The sequence below is a fragment of the Zonotrichia albicollis genome, chromosome 3 (assembly GCF_047830755.1).
Source record: "Zonotrichia albicollis isolate bZonAlb1 chromosome 3, bZonAlb1.hap1, whole genome shotgun sequence".
NCBI lineage: Eukaryota > Metazoa > Chordata > Aves > Passeriformes > Passerellidae > Zonotrichia > Zonotrichia albicollis.
This window is the reverse complement of record NC_133821.1, coordinates 19475534-19492747: the sequence shown is the minus strand read 5'-3', so window position 1 is coordinate 19492747 and position 17214 is coordinate 19475534. Positions and strand designations below refer to the sequence as shown.

The 17214-nt window shown below is 37.5% G+C and overlaps 1 protein-coding gene across 31 annotated transcripts in view; it reads right to left on the bottom strand.

Annotated features, from left to right (window-relative positions):
* The window catches only part of NRXN1 (neurexin 1), a 693385-nt gene that overhangs the window by 370101 nt on the left and 306070 nt on the right, over positions 1-17214 (bottom strand). For all 31 annotated transcript variants that reach the window (XM_074536869.1, XM_074536872.1, XM_074536888.1 and 28 more), the window contains 3 exons: positions 6899-7021; positions 1884-2265; positions 1152-1342 (listed from right to left, as the gene is read on the bottom strand). In XM_074536869.1, the coding sequence (XP_074392970.1) occupies positions 1152-1342; positions 1884-2265; positions 6899-7021 (696 nt within the window). The remainder of the gene's footprint in view (positions 1-1151; positions 1343-1883; positions 2266-6898; positions 7022-17214) is intronic.

Here is a 17214-nt window from a genome sequence, read left to right as displayed (position 1 = left end):
TTCTTTGACTGTTATGAAATTTCAGTTTTCCTGCCAAGAGCCTTTTTAAAGAATGGTAAAATACACACTACTTTCCCCCAGGACCAGGACATATATTCTTATGTCTGATTAGGTAGTCATTATTTTAAAAGTATACCTATACATCCTATCAAAAGAGATATTTTCCTCAGATGCAAATTAGTTTTTCAAAAACCCATCCATAGAACTCATTATTATCATGCATTTTAAAATATACATATGTTTATAAAAAATAGATCTTAAGAGCTGGATTTATAGCATATAGGTTTAGTGCTGGTAACAAAGTTTACCCCACCTGCTATTGAAATTATGATGCATTACACATTACATACTCATTTAGATGAGTAGGTTATGCTACTTTTATAACCTATTTTCATGTAAAAGTCAAATTTTTACATAGACATTGTAAGCCTCCTTTAGTCCATCAACTATATTTTGGTTTATATGGGCCACTTTGTGTTATTATAATTTCTTATTGTCATTATAATTATAATTTCTTACAGACATCTTTTATGAAAAATCCTTTCCTTAGGATTTTTCCTCCTGAGAAGGTGAGAGGGTTCAGGAACAAAATGTAAACATTGATTATCTGCTGCTGTGGAATGCAACAGGTGGATCTGTGATTGGCCCATGTTGGATGTTTGTAATTAATGGCCAATCACAGCCCAGCTAGCTCGGACAGAGTCTGAAACAGGGCCTTTGTTATCATTATTTCTTTTTCTATTCTTAGCTAGCCTTCTCATGAAATCCTTTCTTCTATTCTTTTACTATAGTTTTAATGTAATATATATAATAAAATAATAAATCAAGCCTTCTGAAACATGGAGTCAGATCCTCATCTTTTCCCTCATCCTAAGACCCCTGTGAACACCGTCACACCTACCTTTTTTTTTAATTTTAATTTTTTTATTCTCATGGGATCTTCACATGTTTAAAGTTGTACCTACCTGTGCAGAAGTACTTCTAAACTGGCATTGTCAGGTTAAGGTGATGTAACCTCATGTGATCATACTGATTATTATAAAATAAAAGGTTTCATACAATATTACACAATTATACAGTACTGTGACTTATTCTGTTTATTATTCTGTAATGGCCCTCATTGTAGATAATACAAGAATCACTGTACTTACTTTTTAGATCTAGATTTCTGGCTCCTGCTGTGCTCTGTGTTGTGATTTTAGTGTCAATCTTTACAGTGTGTAGGTTGTTGGTATCCCTTGATATCATGACATTATGCCACTGGTTGTCATTCAGAGGTTTATTAGAACTTCCCTTGATGAGGTTGGCACCGTTTCCCAAGTCAAACACATAGTGTAAATACCTGGGAAAAAAGAAAAAATTGGAAAAGTTTCCTTTTTCTTTACATAGCAAGGGGACAATAATTAATATGTCTAATATTTTCTATTTGCTTGTGCTCCTCAGCAGCGCTGGCTAAACCAGAGGACAGCAATGAATGCCAGATGGGGAAGCAACTGTGATCCCGAGAAATTGCCACTCTTTTGGATGAGTTGAGGTGCAGTCCCAAGTTTCTGGAAAGCAACGAGCACTCCATGTACCAAGACATGCATACATACGTAGAGAGAGAGAACAAGAGGGAGGCTACAAACTAGCGCTTCCTTGTGGTAAGCACCAGAGAAGTTATACCTATTATTTACTTTCATACATTTCAGCCATCTAGCTTCATCTGAAAGAAAGAGTCACAATAAAGCACATGAAGTTCAACAGGAAGAAACATTTATCCATCACATCTATCCAGTCAGAATAAAAAAAATAAATATTTGCATCCTAAAATTTCCCGTGTATTCCTCCTGCACACACATTTTGAATGGACTGGTTTTGCTGTTACGCTAATCCATACATACCCTTTCACTAATTCAACCACAATGAAATCATTTCCATCGCCACTGTTAAAAAGTATCAATCCATCCAGGGAGGTGGTTTTGAACTGGAAAAAAAGGTGCATAGATGTGTACGCTTGTAGCGTGGCCAGTGCAACATAACTTGCTTTTGTTTTAAAGGTTACAGGGTCTGCTATGATGTTCCTGAACCCGAATCTTGCATTTAGCTCACAATAATCGATGTCTCCATTTTTACATAAGTCAATGTATGCCATGCCATTAAATGTGAGACTCTGCAGATGCCCAATAAAATTAGAAGGCACAGAAGACAGGTAGCGCCGTTCTGTTATTATTCCTGTTTCTATGTTGTGGAACTCCAGCCGTGTGTGATCGCCAGCCATTTGACCTTTAAACAGCAACAAGAAAACATGTGTTAGTGTCTGAAAGGGGAGGTCAAAGAGCACATCATGTGATTAAGCATCTGCATCATTTCCACTCTTTTCAGAATGTGCAAGGCCAACTGTTGTCTCCAAAGGGAATTCTTCCAAATTGATCCTAATTACTGGTAAATCCAGAATCCTTTCCAAAGCATTCAGTGCATTTGGATAAGGCCAACAGAAAAATTTCTAAACTGAAACAGTTTACCAGAGTACATTAAACTGCCAACAAAATCCCTCACTTTAGTTACACCTAACCAGATGTGGGGTTTCACTATAAGCAAGCGCAATTACTTAACAAGAGGCACACAAAGGCCAATCTCAGAGCTAAACCAACAATGTCAGAGTCTCATGAAGGAGAAACAGAACAGCTTGAGGGATTTTATTCCGTGTGTTTTGCTTCAATACGCATGACTAGACTAGCAGTAGGAAGGATTCCTGTTTCAGCTGTTTTGGGTACATTAATGCCAGTCCTGCTGCAAAAAGCCCTGTGTGGCAAGGGTGGAGAGATGCTTGGAAGCAACTGGCTTTGTACCATGAGGATAAACCATGGGAGAAGGGGCAGAGCCCAAGGGATGGGCAGAGCAGGAAGCCTGCAGGAAGGGTGCATACCAGTGTTCTGTAATCCTGGAAACAACAAGGGAGTTGCTTACATTGGAAAGGTGGCCAAAACAAACCCCACAGCTGCCTTTGAGTTCTCTCTGCCATGTCTGGACCACTGCAGAGCAAGAAGCCTGAAATCTGCTGACTGCAAAGCTAATCTGGAGGAAAGGATCAGCACTGCCAGAGTACACTGCATACAGGTCAGGTAAGTTGTTAAGCTAGTTATTAAATACATTACACAGCACATCAAAATTGTGTTCACTGAAGAGTTCCTTTTTCTGACAGAACACCAATTTTTTTTCCATGCTTATTTTAAAGAAGTAGGGCAGTATTTTCACAGGGCTGATCCATGGTCACATTGTGTGGAAAAACACCTTCTTATTACTAATGAATTTCACCACTTAATGTACCTTTTGCAAACCATTTTGCAAATTCCCCAGTTCCTTAGCTGTTTCATGTCTCTCATGGAGTACAGAGAAAGTGAAGAGCAGACCTAGTCAGGCTGGAATAAATACTGGCATAAAACTGCTCTAATACAAATTCTCACAGCGGCAAAGCTGTTGACAAGCCAAGTTCCTTCTGTCCATCCACAACTATTCTATTCCAAGAGAGAGTATGAGCACTGCCCCAGGCTGGACATGTCAGAAGTGGTGCACAAAGCCTGGAGGAGGCTGACACAGCTGTACCTCTATAGGTGTCATAAGCAAGCGTCTGTGGACACGTGTGTGACAGAGAAAAGACAAGGGAAAGAGAAATGTCAATATCTGAGATTTTGCCCAGGGAGATGAATTCATGAGCAGGTTAAGCCACAGCACTGAGATACAAGTACAGACATCAGTAAAGTTACAGGGAAAATAGCTTGGAACGTTTTAATGCCATTCAGGCACAAAAATTGCTCTAATAATTTATGATAAATATTTACAAGGAGCTTACTTAGCTTTGGGATGAGTTCTGTAAGAGAACTTGTCATTGAACACCACCTGCACTCACAGGGCTGAGCACCTTAAACCCCAGGGACAGCCTTGATGTTCTTGTTTCTAAACATCAGTTCTGAAGATACCATTTCCCCTGAATGTATTAAGCCAAAGTGGGTTCTTCCATGCAGTAATGAGTCAGGAGCTGCCTTGAAAAATGGCAAATGTGTAATTTTTCCTGGGACAAGAGCTGTATGTTGGATCACAGCCAAAGAGATGAGGATCGGGTTTCAGAGAGGAACATTATATATTCCAGTCTTGTATCCCTTCAGATGGCATTCCAATAATGTCATGGCAAAAATCCACCAAGCTTTGGCCTCTAGCACAATATCCCCACTACACTGAATGTATTTCTTTCTTGATCATAGTAATAAAAAAGTTCCCGAATCTGGGCTCACATCCCAACATTTCAGTTCTACAAACATGCAAACAGGACTTGAGATTTCACATAATGCTCCATAGGTTTTGTAAATGCAGCAATGAAGTAAAAAAGAATGTAGTTTGTACTTACAAGGGTGAGTGTTTGGGGATTTGTTGGTGTTTTTTTGGTTGCTTTTTTTTTTTTTTTTTTGGTCTGGTTTTGGTTATTTTCTTTTTTTCTTTTAAGTTCATCAGATTTGTGGAAAAACATCATTCAAAGGGGCAATTGAATTTCTGTTCATAACCATAGGCTATTCTGTTACCGAAATTTAGTGAATTTCCAATCATTTTTATTTTCTATACAATCTTAGAAAACAAGGCTTATTAGGGCTGGAAATATTTAAACTCTACTGTGATGAGTAACTTCTTCAAAACCACTTGCATGGCTTCCAAAGAAAGCTAGTTATGACTGAATTATATTATGTATTTATGTATCCATGCACACATCATGCATTTGTCAAAGAGGACCAAGCACAACTCACAAATGAACAACTGGTATTTTAAAATCTGTAAAAATTAGAAAGTCAGGCTGAATTATTTAATGATTTTCCTGGAGCTTAAGTTTTCTGGATCTGATGGGGATTCTTTCATATAGGGCAGAGGAAACAGAATCAAAAAGGAAAACAACATGTGGAAGGTGAAAGCTGGAATTTTTAGCAGGAAGTGAGTTTACTTCCTTATTCTCCTCATAAAACTATAATAACTTTTCACATGAAAAATTAATGGGTTGTATTTTAACCAAATTTCTGATTGTTGGAACATCTGAAGAAAAGTTCAGAGCAGTTTAGAACAGGCACACTTTAATCCCATAAGGCAGCCCTTTCCCTATGCTTTCAAGAAATTCAAAGCTGCTACACATTAAATTCTATTAGACACATTTGAAATTTAAACTTGTAAAGGCTTTTAAAACACTTAGTGTTGAAAAAACCCAAAACAATCAAAAAAACCCCACCCCCTAAAAATAAAACAAAACAAAAATTCTCATTGCTTACACAACAATAAAGATTTTCTTTGGAGGAAAAGTGACACTCTGACTAACAGCAGATTGCCCACATTTAAAGTTCCCTCTGTTCCTTCTCATAGAGCATTTTCCTCTGGTGGAGGAGGCCAAAGATTGGCTACACAGATTCCTACAGGGAGTTTAGAAATTATAGGATGTCTTTTTCCCTCCAAAATTTTGGGATGAGTTTCTCCTTCTGGGTTAATGACATTAAACATTTGTGCATTATGCAAATGCAGACAAGTTCCAGGCTGAAGAACTGAGAGGGAATTCAAGTCAACTGGCCATTTTTGGACGTGCATACTGGTTGTGGAAAGAATACAAATGTTTACCAGAAAGCTGGACCCAGGTTATGTAACTTGCAGTATTTATAAATTAGAAATCTGGCATGAGGAGCCCAGGAATTATATATTTGGATCTTGCACTGGATTTTAACCTAAACTATTTTCTCTATATTAGAATCTGCCTTGAGCAGCAGTCGAAGCAGCAAGATTATAATATTTTTTGGTATACTTCTTCCTATACTATCAAAAAGAAAATAAATTGATAAGGCTTTCTGTATTCTTGAGAAAATGATCCTAGGCATCATAACATACACAGTCTTCAGTGCTGGAAGATATATTGGTAATTTCTGTTATTTCTGCAATTCTGTTATTTCTGTAATTCTGAGTCTACAAAATATCTTTGTGCAACTATATGAATTATTTTCCTACCAGTGACAAGACCCCCAGTGTTCTGTTGAGGTGAAAAAGGATTAATAAAGAAGTTACACTCCTCTTAAAAAAAAAAAAAAAAACAAAACAAAACTTTTAATTGTTACCATTTTAACAAAGCTTAAAACCAATGATAGAAGTTGTTTAATGCTACACAAAACCAAAGGATAATTCTAAATAGCTAACAAAAAAATTAGGCACATTCTGCTGTGCAAGGAATCAGGGCCAGAAGCCAGATAAGTTGCTATTAACAACATGCATGTGAACTATATCTTGTACAGGGCAAAATAAATGTGTTCTCTAATCACATTTCTGATAATATAAATACAGAAACACATTTCTATCATCTGCTAGCATGCCTGCCATTTTTTTTCTCCCACCCCAACTGCTATTTAAGTATTTGAGAAAAACATGCTGCCTAATATATAATTATTGAAAACAGCTGATGCAAGATTCAAATCACAGTAGAATATCCTTCAAATGTTTATTAAATTCTTTCTTCCAGCAGTGGCTTAGAGTTTAGCCCTAACAATGTGTTGCCAAAAGCATTTTGCTTGCCTTCTCATTAGTGATGTACTAAATCACTTCTCTCCAATCACTGTGTAAAAACATTCCTTTAAGTCAGCACGAAGGTTTTCATTAATTTCAATAGCAGCCTTAGAGCAACATTAATAGCAAGTGTAATAACACACTTCTTGTAGCAGCATTCTAAGATGCATAACATGAATTTTGAATCTTACCCAGGAAAAAGGAAAAAAAACCCCATGTTTCTCTCAGATAGAGTAATTTAATTTCTGGGTTTTTTTTTTTTTGTACTGTTTTTGTTTTGCTTTGTGTTCCCCCCACCCCTGCCCCAGGAAGATGGAATCATGGAATCTCAGTGCCACAGTACCTGTCACAGCCTGCTGGTCATCCACCATTAACTTTAAACCTTTTCCTCGCCGCACCACGCGCACTGTGTGCCACTCATTATCATTGAGGTTATAGCCAGCAAAAAGGGTTTCTGGGCCTTTGCCTGTAGGACATGCCAAACAGTCATTATGCAATCTTTAAAGCAGTTTACATGTGAACCTCACAGAGAAAGAGAGAAAACAGAGACACTGGCTGGGCAAATGTTAAAACTCACCAAAAGTCACATCAAGCAAGAAAATTACCAAGTATAAGCAAAACAGAGCTACTATGTACTCTATACTACAGAACTATAAAATTAAAACTCTTCTAAGGTCTATTTAACTATGTAAACACATTGTATATGCACCAGGTTTTCATAAATAGGCACAGTCAACATGGATTTAATTATTCACTTTTCAATCTCATACAAGCCTTTAAGAAGTAGGATTACTGAGCCAAAATAACTTCAAGTATGGGTTTATAAGACTGGACTTTTTCTCCTTTATTAAAAATAATTTAGTGGAAAATAAAAAGTGGCGTGTGTGCATGTATTATATTTTTCTTAATCTATGTCAACCTGTTTGTTTAGCTTCTGTTTATTAGGACTTATCAGAACATCATCTACTACCTGGTCTAGATAATTTGCTAATATTCAAATCCAGTACCTTCTGCAGTTAGCAGATCTTCAAACCATGCTTTCCTTTTTCATTTCATGGATATGAGTTGTTTTTTCTTAAATCTGCTATTTCCCAGCAGTACAGCAAACACTTTTTATGCAAATTCTGTATATAGCACAATGTACTTGTGACAACAAAAGTATTCACAAACCTAGGAAAAGAGATACCTCTAATGTCCAGGAAAAGATTTCTCATAAGAAAAGGATTATGGGTGTTGTGCCTTGCACTGTTGACCAAGAGATAAAGAAAAACTCTGAGTTTTTACTGTCATTGATATGAATAGATGATAGACCAAGTGCTGCATTAATAGATCAAAACTCATGTGGTGACTGTCCAAAAAGCAAAGCTAATCTGCTATAAACAAATTACATTCTTGTAAAACAGAGACCTCCCTAGCCTGTTTTTCAGTTCCTGTGGCAGAATAAATGCTGCTGATAAATAAAAGTTGTCAATTAAATTCTGGACTCTGCACAAAAGAGAAACAGAGCTCTTGCAGCTGGTCCAGAGGAGGGCTACAAAGATGACCAAGGGACTGGAGCATCTCTCTGATGAGGAAAGGATGAACGACTGGGGCTGTTCAGCCTTGAGAAGAGATGACTGAGAGGGAACCTCATCAGTGTCCATGAGTATCTACAGGGAGGGGCCAGAGGATGGACCAGGCTCTGCTTAGTGGTGCTGGGCAGTGGGACAAGGGGAAAGAGGCAGGAGCTGTGGCTCAGGAAATTCCATCTGAATGTCAGAAAGAAGTTCCTTACTGTGCAGATGACACAGCACTGGAACAGGTCACCCAGGTAGGCTGTGGAAATCCCTCCTCCCTTGGGATATTCAAGAATATCTGGACACTCCCGTGCCATGTGCTCTGGGATGAAACTGCCTGAGCAGGGAGGTTAGATCAGATGCCCCACTGTGGTTCTTTCCAGCATGTGATTCTGTATGAGAGACACTTGTAAAATAACTTTTGACACAGAAACATTGGGGTTACCCTGAGTCAGACCATTACCTCTCCACTGTGCCCTTCCAGGGGACTCTATCCCATGTGTCAGTCTTGCTCTGAAAGGGACAAGCAACTAGCTCTGAAACTCTCCTACCTTTCTCTTGGGATTCTATTCCATCCAGCACAGGCTAACTGTGATGGGTGAGATCTGTTAATAAAATCAAAGCCTAAAAATCAAAGCCTTTCTGACTTCAGAACTACACAGAAGGAAAAGGACACTAAGATCTTGATGTAGCTGTTCAGCATATCGGACAATTTTCATCTCAGATATTTTCCATCTTCTGTCAGCAATTTTTAAATTGCTGCTGGTTTATTGCCCTGCTTTAATATGCAACCTTTGCTATTTTGGGCATGCCAAGGGATCTCCAGGTAAAAAAATGCAAAGCAAAGGCAGTGAGAGTCTCAACGCTGTTTTTTTGTGTCTGTGTTGACACCAAGCTAGGAAGGGTGTTCAAACCCAGCAGAAGCAGATGATTGGGGTCAACTACATGAATCATTCTGTTCCTTAAATGTTTGCTTTTTTGACAAGAGAAAGACCAGTTTTGCATAAAGCTTAAGTGAATAATATTATCTTTAAATGTGCTGATATAGATGCAGTGACTAAAACCTTAAGCAATTTATTTTAGGCACTTCAGTGGAAGCAATTCTACCTAGATTTTGAGACAACAGATGGATTTTTTTAAAAAAAGCTGAAATAACATGAGATCTAAGTGAGAGTCATTAAGCCTGCCTAGGCATACACCATTTAATAATATCGTAAACATATTCATACTTGTTAGTCCAACCTTTTTCTTTTTTTTTTAATTTTCAAGGAGTTGAACCACTTAGTCTCCATTATCTTGCTTCATATCTCTAAAAGACCTAAAAGCATATACAATTTTAATTTACTCTCACATTAACAACCCTCTGTAGTCTCTCTTTCGTGCAAAGGTGCCTCAGTGCATGCTATTATCAAATCCAGCTTGGCTGCTCACATTTACAGGCAAATCTATCTATTCTATTTTAATGGCTGGGGACTTGTAAACTCTTCCTGTTGTAAAATTAAATGTGTGCTTTCCATCAGCCTATTCCCTTGCAAGAGCACTCAGAGTAAAAAAATCAGGTCAGAACTCGGTGAAAGCTGCCTGTTCCCACTGCACACAATACAAGAGAGGATTAAGGGGACCCCTGGTGAAAGGGCTTTGAAAAGGACAAACCTTGGTATGACACACCATGGGAGCAGTGCACTGAAAAGAGTCCAGGCCTTGGACAAACTACCCACTTGCATGGAAAAGAGACCTTTCCTTTCTGGGGTTGATCTCTAACAGAGAAAAAGGCATTTTGGTTTGTCACAGAGGGTACAAGAAACGACAAAATAGCCAGGCCAGTGCCCAGGGATTGTGCATCTACGTGTCCCATCATGCTGCTTCTCTGCAAAGTAGGACAGTTTTCCATGGCAGCTGAAGAGGGAGAAAAGAAAGGATGGATGCTCAACATTCCTGTGATAATGCAGGGCTTGGGCTGCCTCCTGGCCAAGGACAGGCTTTTCCATGTGTTTTTTTCACACAGAAAAACAGCAAATATGATTGTGAGCAGAGTATTTAGGAGAAAACTGTCTAAATGCTTAAACACAAAACCATGTAGGAATCCCTTGATACCACAAGACTACCAGAACTGTAGAAGAAAACTCCTGACATACCTTGTTAAATGGCAGTGGTCAACCAGAAACATAGCTCATATTAGTATTTTCCTCACTTACTTTCAAATGTATTGACCTGAAATTAATTTAAACATCATACTGAGATCATACAGCATCTTATTCTGCCCTGGTTACACTTATGGTGAACCTATTATAAATTTACATCTACTATGTCGTTGGCTCTCCAGTCTTGTTCTGACTTTACACTGATCAGACTCCACTTAAATCACACCAGCAGAGAGTGTTCTTAAATGACTGTATTAAAATAAGAATTGGCATATTTCCACTTTTTTTTTTTTTTTTTTTTTTTTTTTTGTCAAGGGGCATTCTGGGATTTAAAAAAACCTAATTGTTCTGTATCTCCCACAAGAAGAAAAGCAAGAGCCCCAATAAAAAGAGTGTGTGCGCATATATGTAAAATTTTGTTTTACATGGACTGCTACTATTTTTTCAAACTTATGTCCCTCCACTCCTATTTCCCATTCTGTCCTTCCCCTGGAACTCATCTGTCCCTTTCTAGACAGGACACGGTTATTTTGCTTCACACACCCAGCCACCACTGGCTCAGTTTTTTAGCTACTGATTCTCTCAGATACTAAAACCTTAATCATAAACCTTTTCCTTCTGAGACAAGATGCAAACTGAAAAAGAAAAATAAAAATCCATTAACTATCTCCTCCTCCTTAAGTATGACATTTATCATCAACTTCTATGTTCAGCTCTTCTCCTATTTTTAAAGGCTTAAATAACCACCAGATTTTATTTATCCTTAGAGAAAATGGAGAGTACCAAATAAAAGATGCACTGTCACTTTTATGGCTACCATGGTTTGTTCAGAGTCCATCATGCCAGTAAAATTTCCACATCCATTTAAAATCAGATAATTGCTTGTACAAACACCTTTTTTCAAAGCAAAATGCAGACTGTGCAGTCAGTCAATACAGGCACAAATCTTGATGGTGCAATTCATAATGAGCTAAGAGGTATAAAGCCCTAAATATTCCCAGTTATATGTTTAGATTGGCATCCAAAGCTGAGCTTACTTTGTTTTCAGCACCTCAGCTGGAAGTTAACAGCCCTTTCAAAGTTAAAGGAAAAAAGTACGAACCTCCCAAAGGAAAAAAAAAATTAAAAAATCTCATTTCCAGCACACTGAATATTCTAAATTTTCTCTGGAGATTCCTATTCTCTTTACTACCTTGTGAGGAGCTTATTCTGCCTAACTCAAGTGCTGAAGATTTGCTGAATTCCAACAAGTCAATCAATTAACTTTAATATGCACAACTTTTCCTCTTGGAGATATCTATCCTGTGGTACTTTACTTTTTAACCAACTACTTGAACTGAATTAATGATTTTGAAAGAAGATACTAGCTCTTGCATTGTACCAAAACATGTTTAAAAATGAGTTGTCTGAATTTGTTTCTCATAATGCAATCCACCACTACTACTAAGGCATAGGGCGAAATGCTTGGAGCATTCATTTCTGCCATCAAAATAGATATGAAATACAGAAAGAGGCATTATAAACAGAGACTAGCAAGAGAGACTGGGTGGTTCAGTGAATGCTGTACTAACCAGTGGAATCCAGATAAATCATTACTATTTATTAGTCAGCAAAAGAAAGATCAGTGGTTCCAGCCTGGTTTGCTGATAGAAAACTGTACATACTACAGCTGTCAGTAACAAGACAAAAAGACATTTGGACAAGAAGACAAAACCCTGGGACCAACTCAGTTAATAAAGTTACTTGAGGTCAGGGTTGTCAAGATTTCAGCTGAAATAATAAATATTTTAGGATTCAGCTTGCTATGTATAGACAGCTGTGTGGCTCTCAGAGTGTCATTGTAAATACCTGGTGCACAACAAGAGGACTCTGGGCCATCTCAGTTATCCTGCTTCCAGAGTAAATTTAGCATGCCTCCAATCCAGGCTTGTGTTCCAGCCCTCAGCCAGACTCACAGTCACTGAGCAAACCTCACGAGGCATCTGCATTACCAGGCTGCAGCACAAAAGGTTCAGGAGAGATTCCTCCAGAGCAAGAACAGAAACACAAGACACGCAGGGTAAGGCATCTTAACCTTCACTGTCCTTCCTATGGCTGGCTGCAGAAACTTTGCTGTTCTTCCAAAACACTCATTAGCACAGCTGAGCTTAAAAAGTCAATTAATACACTGAATCAACTGTGTTTTTAACGGCTGTGGTGGTGTCATCCCAAAATTCCCTCAGCTAAATGTGTTTCTTGCCAACAGAAAAGCTACATTGCCTTTTAAACATCAGAAATGTGTATCAGATTATCATTTACAGCTAATTGATAGGTAAACTTGAAAAAAAAAAATCTAATTGCAAGTCAAAGAAATTTTGTCCACTGTGTTTTCTCCCCAGCAGAGTCATATGGAAAATTCCACAAGAATAGCACATTCACTGAATTGTATCAAGAAAAACATATCAATCTTGCATAGCTTGATCCAAATGCTTCAGCCCACAATAGTTTTATTATAGGCAAAATTGCTTTTGGCAATTTGGGTAATGTATTGGCAGTTAAGGATATTTTTATCCCTTTTTTTTTAAACAGAATTTGACATTTCAGAAATTAAAATGAAAGATATTGGAGCTGCTAATATCATCCATCAGCCTTCACTGCAGCTGTACAACAGATTTGCTCATATTCCTTAAAATAACAGGAATATAACATTAAATATTTCCATCTAGGCATATCTATATTTCTCATATAGAAATGTAGAAAGCTAAACAAGTTACTTTTGAAAATCCTACTGGCTTCCCCTACATGACTAAACTATAAACAGACTGCATTTAATGTTGATCTAGTTCACTAGCAAGGAGAAACAGCATACATAGCGAATTCACTGGGGAAGAAAAATCCATGGAAGAATATAAAAATGACCAATCCAGGAATCAAGCACCATATCCAGTTCTGAGGGCACAGAGTTTTCATTTGTCTGGTTCTTTTCTCTAAATTTGCTTCCCTGACCATGGTCTGTGTTGCCGTGCATTTTCCTCCTCCCAGCTTTGTCTTTCTTTTGGAAACTGTTTAATTTAGGGTGCAATATCACACATACTCATCCATTTATCTTCTTTTAAGTTGTGAGATATTCACTGTGACACAGCTGATGTCTAAAGAGAGCCAGTGGATCCAGGTGGGAAGGCAGAACACAGGCAGAGCTATTGGACTAAATTAAATCTAAGGATTTAGCTGCCAAGAAAGGTGCTGCTGATGAGCCACTGTCTTGTGAAAGTCTATTCTCCACAAATAGAACCAGCACAATTTCAGCAAGATGGAGAAAGAAAAAAAACCATCAGAAAGCAGTAAACTTTAGAGCTGCAAGTCCTGGCCTCTAGAATTCCCTGCTAGACCAAAGGATAGGTAGAAGACAGACAGACATATGCTCTCAAAAGTGCGCCTTGCTGGTCAATAATTTGGTCTATACTAATTTGAACTGTATTTCCTGAAAAAAAAGGGGGTTGAAGTTGGAATTACGACTCTCTGTGAACTCAGAGCACATGAGAGGATAAAAGTGATCTTGTTACTGCATTATGACCCATCTTAGAGACCTCTCTCAGTGTATAACTTAAAAACTTATGGCTTAAAATCAGTTGCATTTTAATTTAGTTTTGTAACTCGTCTATCTAAGCAAGTGAAACACCAACAGCTCTAAGACACGCAATTTTCCTGTTTCTTGGAAATAACGAAAGAAAAGTATCTTTTAAAAGCAGCTAAACCCAGAAGTCAGCTAGATCCCTGTATTTTTAATGAGTGCATTTTCTCTTTCATACTGCTCTCTGAGGATCATGACTATCAGAAAATGTGCGAAAGGTATTAAACCCTGTATGAATCTACCCCAAGGCCCTGAACTAAAGCAAAGTCAATGAGCATGAAAAAATATGGTTGCTGCTCTGTCAGCTCACTGCTGAATGCTCTGAGACATTTTCAGGAACCACGATGAACCTGGCAATTGACTTTGCTGTAGGTGAGGTGAGTGTGAACTTTCAATACCTGGCAGTCCCGTGCTAATTTAAAGAAAATTGGAGTGAAAGATTATGTACTCTGTATTTACTGCAGGTAAAGAAATGTGCACTTCCAAAGACTTTGCAGCTTTAAAATCACACTATAAGGTCATACCCTGCCTTGGATCAGGCTAAAATTTTTAAAATGCACTCGAGACTTATCAGTGTGAGTTGGCATTCATCAGATCCATTTCCACCAAATACTTCTGTGGCTTTAGTAAATCTTAATTTGTTTTCACATTAACCTGACATGGCTGCAATAATGAAAAATTCCACAGATTTTAAGCTGAATATGTTTGAGCATTCTGTTTTAAGTCAAACTTAACACTAACACTTTCAAGTCAATACCTTTGACTCCATTCTACCTAAGCTACTGCTGTACATTAGGAAAGCAGCAATTTCCCAAGCCTTCTATTCCATTTCATTACTGATTTTTTTTTTAAAATATCATCCACCATAACCTTGCATATTGCATGAAAAACAAAATGGGAAATTTTAATCCCTTAAAAAGTCTGAAATTCTCCCATGCAGGATTTTTGAATTACACTGAGCTTTCTAATTGTGAAAGCTTGTTTCAATGGAAAATTCTTTTTAGGTCTTATTAAAAAAAAAAACTTTGTAAAACTGCTGGAGAAAAGAATGGCTAATTCATCTGGAGTTACTAGTTACTTCTGAAATTATTATTACTTTTCCTCCCTCTATAAAGAGAATAGGATTGAAAACCATGAGAACTGATGTGGAAACTTAGGAACTCCTATGTAAAATAGTATTAAAACTAACATTAACCCAATTTAAAGCAATATTGAAATTCAACTTTTTAAAAAGTAAATATTCATTGTTCAGATGTTACTTTAATGGCAGTCAGAATCTCTAATATCCATTATTTCTGTATAAATTCAGAGTTTCATCAGTACTACTGATTTGTGAGATGTGGGTTAAAGCAGGAGAAAACAGCAATGCTAATACAAATTGAAGTGAAGTTTCTCCTTTCCTGAGAAGGGTTGATTTTTACTTCAGCAGACTCATTATTCTGGTCTTGACTACCAAACCAAAAGACTCAAACCTTAAAATGCACAGAGACAGAAAGATACATTTCCTGTAATGGATTTCTAGGAGCAGCAAGAACATTCCACTAAGTTTTTAAAAGAATGGACTGTACTATACTTGATAATCTCCATTTCCTTAGATAGCATCTCTACAAGTTACTGCTCAAATAAGGTGCCCTGAGCTTCCAGGGGAATTTTGCTGCCTCCTCTAAGCCAAAGAGATCTGGAAGATTGGAAGAAGGATTTCACAGTAAGATGGCTATCTGAATAACTTTTATAATATGGACTTTAATCCATGTCATTCAGCTAATAAAAAAATAAGACTGAGAGCCAAAGGCGCTCCAGGCAACAGATGCAGCAGATCTTCAAGTGTACCCTTAGGAGCCTGAAGAACCTGTGCTACTTCTTTCCACTTACACCCAGTGAAGTAAAAATAACCTAACTTACAGCGATCTTTGTAGGAAAAGTAGGCACACATTTGATTACTTCATTTTTTTTTCACTGAGAGAATTGGAGTATTTGTTGTACATTGGCTAGATTATAAGTGACAGCAGGAAAAAAAAAAGAAGAAACAGCTTTGTCACATTAGCCTTTCTGACATTGATATTGACTGTGCCCATTTATATCAAAACCATGGCTGTCGAAACTCGTTACATTTTAAAATATAAGTAAGCACAACTTAAGTATGCTTATTCATAATTTACCTTTTTATAGAAAAAAATTATCATTATGTTTAGTTAAATTAACATAACAGAAAAAACCCCCATTTAAATATTTCATTTTACCCTTATATCTTGCACAATGTTCTTAAGAATAAGCAGATTGGAACCTAGCTGGCATGGAAAGGAAGAGAATTTGGACTGTGACTTTATTTTAAGAATAGGCTCCTCTCAATTTACAGGTGTCTTCATCCCAAAAACAGTTGTTATAAAATAGTTACAACTAAATCTCACACTCATATCCTTTATTTTTTTTTTTTTTTGTAATTTAAATGCTGAATTATAACATTTTGCCTAATTAAGAATAATGATAATAATGTTTAAAGGTTTATTATTATTGATTGTTTAACTGTTTTAAAACATTTTTATAATCATCATGGATCAAAAAGCAAAATTTCTTGACACTGCTTATTCTTGGATACTTCTAGGCAGACATGAGTCAAGGAAGGAGGACTAAAATAGACATTTCAGATCGTTTTCAGAAATCACAAATGGATGAATACAAAGGTTGATCTCTACTCTATGATCAGCCTCCACTGAATTTGATGTGTATACTCTTGCATGCCTGAGTAGAAAAGCATAGCGTTAGTACATGGAATTGTTTCTAACATTGGGAGAATCTCTCCAGTGCTCTTGTGCCATTTATCATCTCTTTAGGGCCGAGCATCAGCAAGTGACAATTTTTTCTGTAACAAAACAAGTAAGCTTCTTGACCGAAGTGCCTACTTGCACTTTCTTAAGGTGTGCTCTGTATCTTGATTTATAGCAATTTTAGGGAATCAAGAATCCGTGTTGCTGACTTTCAGGGGCAGTGCTGCTCTTATTCACAGCCAATTAGCTCCTCAGCTGGGCTCCTAAGTGCCTTGTATCATGTCAGTGGTGGTGGCAGCTGTCTCCTGCTAGCTGGAGATGTGAGAAAGCTTCTTCCCTCCAGAGCAAACGGTGTGGTCCCTTCCTCCCAGGAGACAGCACACTTGTTTTCAAGCTGCTGAAATGTTACACAGCAAAAACTGCAGAGACAGTTCAAAGTATACCAGCAACCACAACACAAGTTCAGCAGGCAATTTTCTCCAATATTCAACAATTGTGCTTCAACTTTGATAAAACTGTAACTCCTTCAATGGCAGCGAGCGTGGTTGGTATTTTCCACTTCTGATCCAATCTCCACAAGTCATATA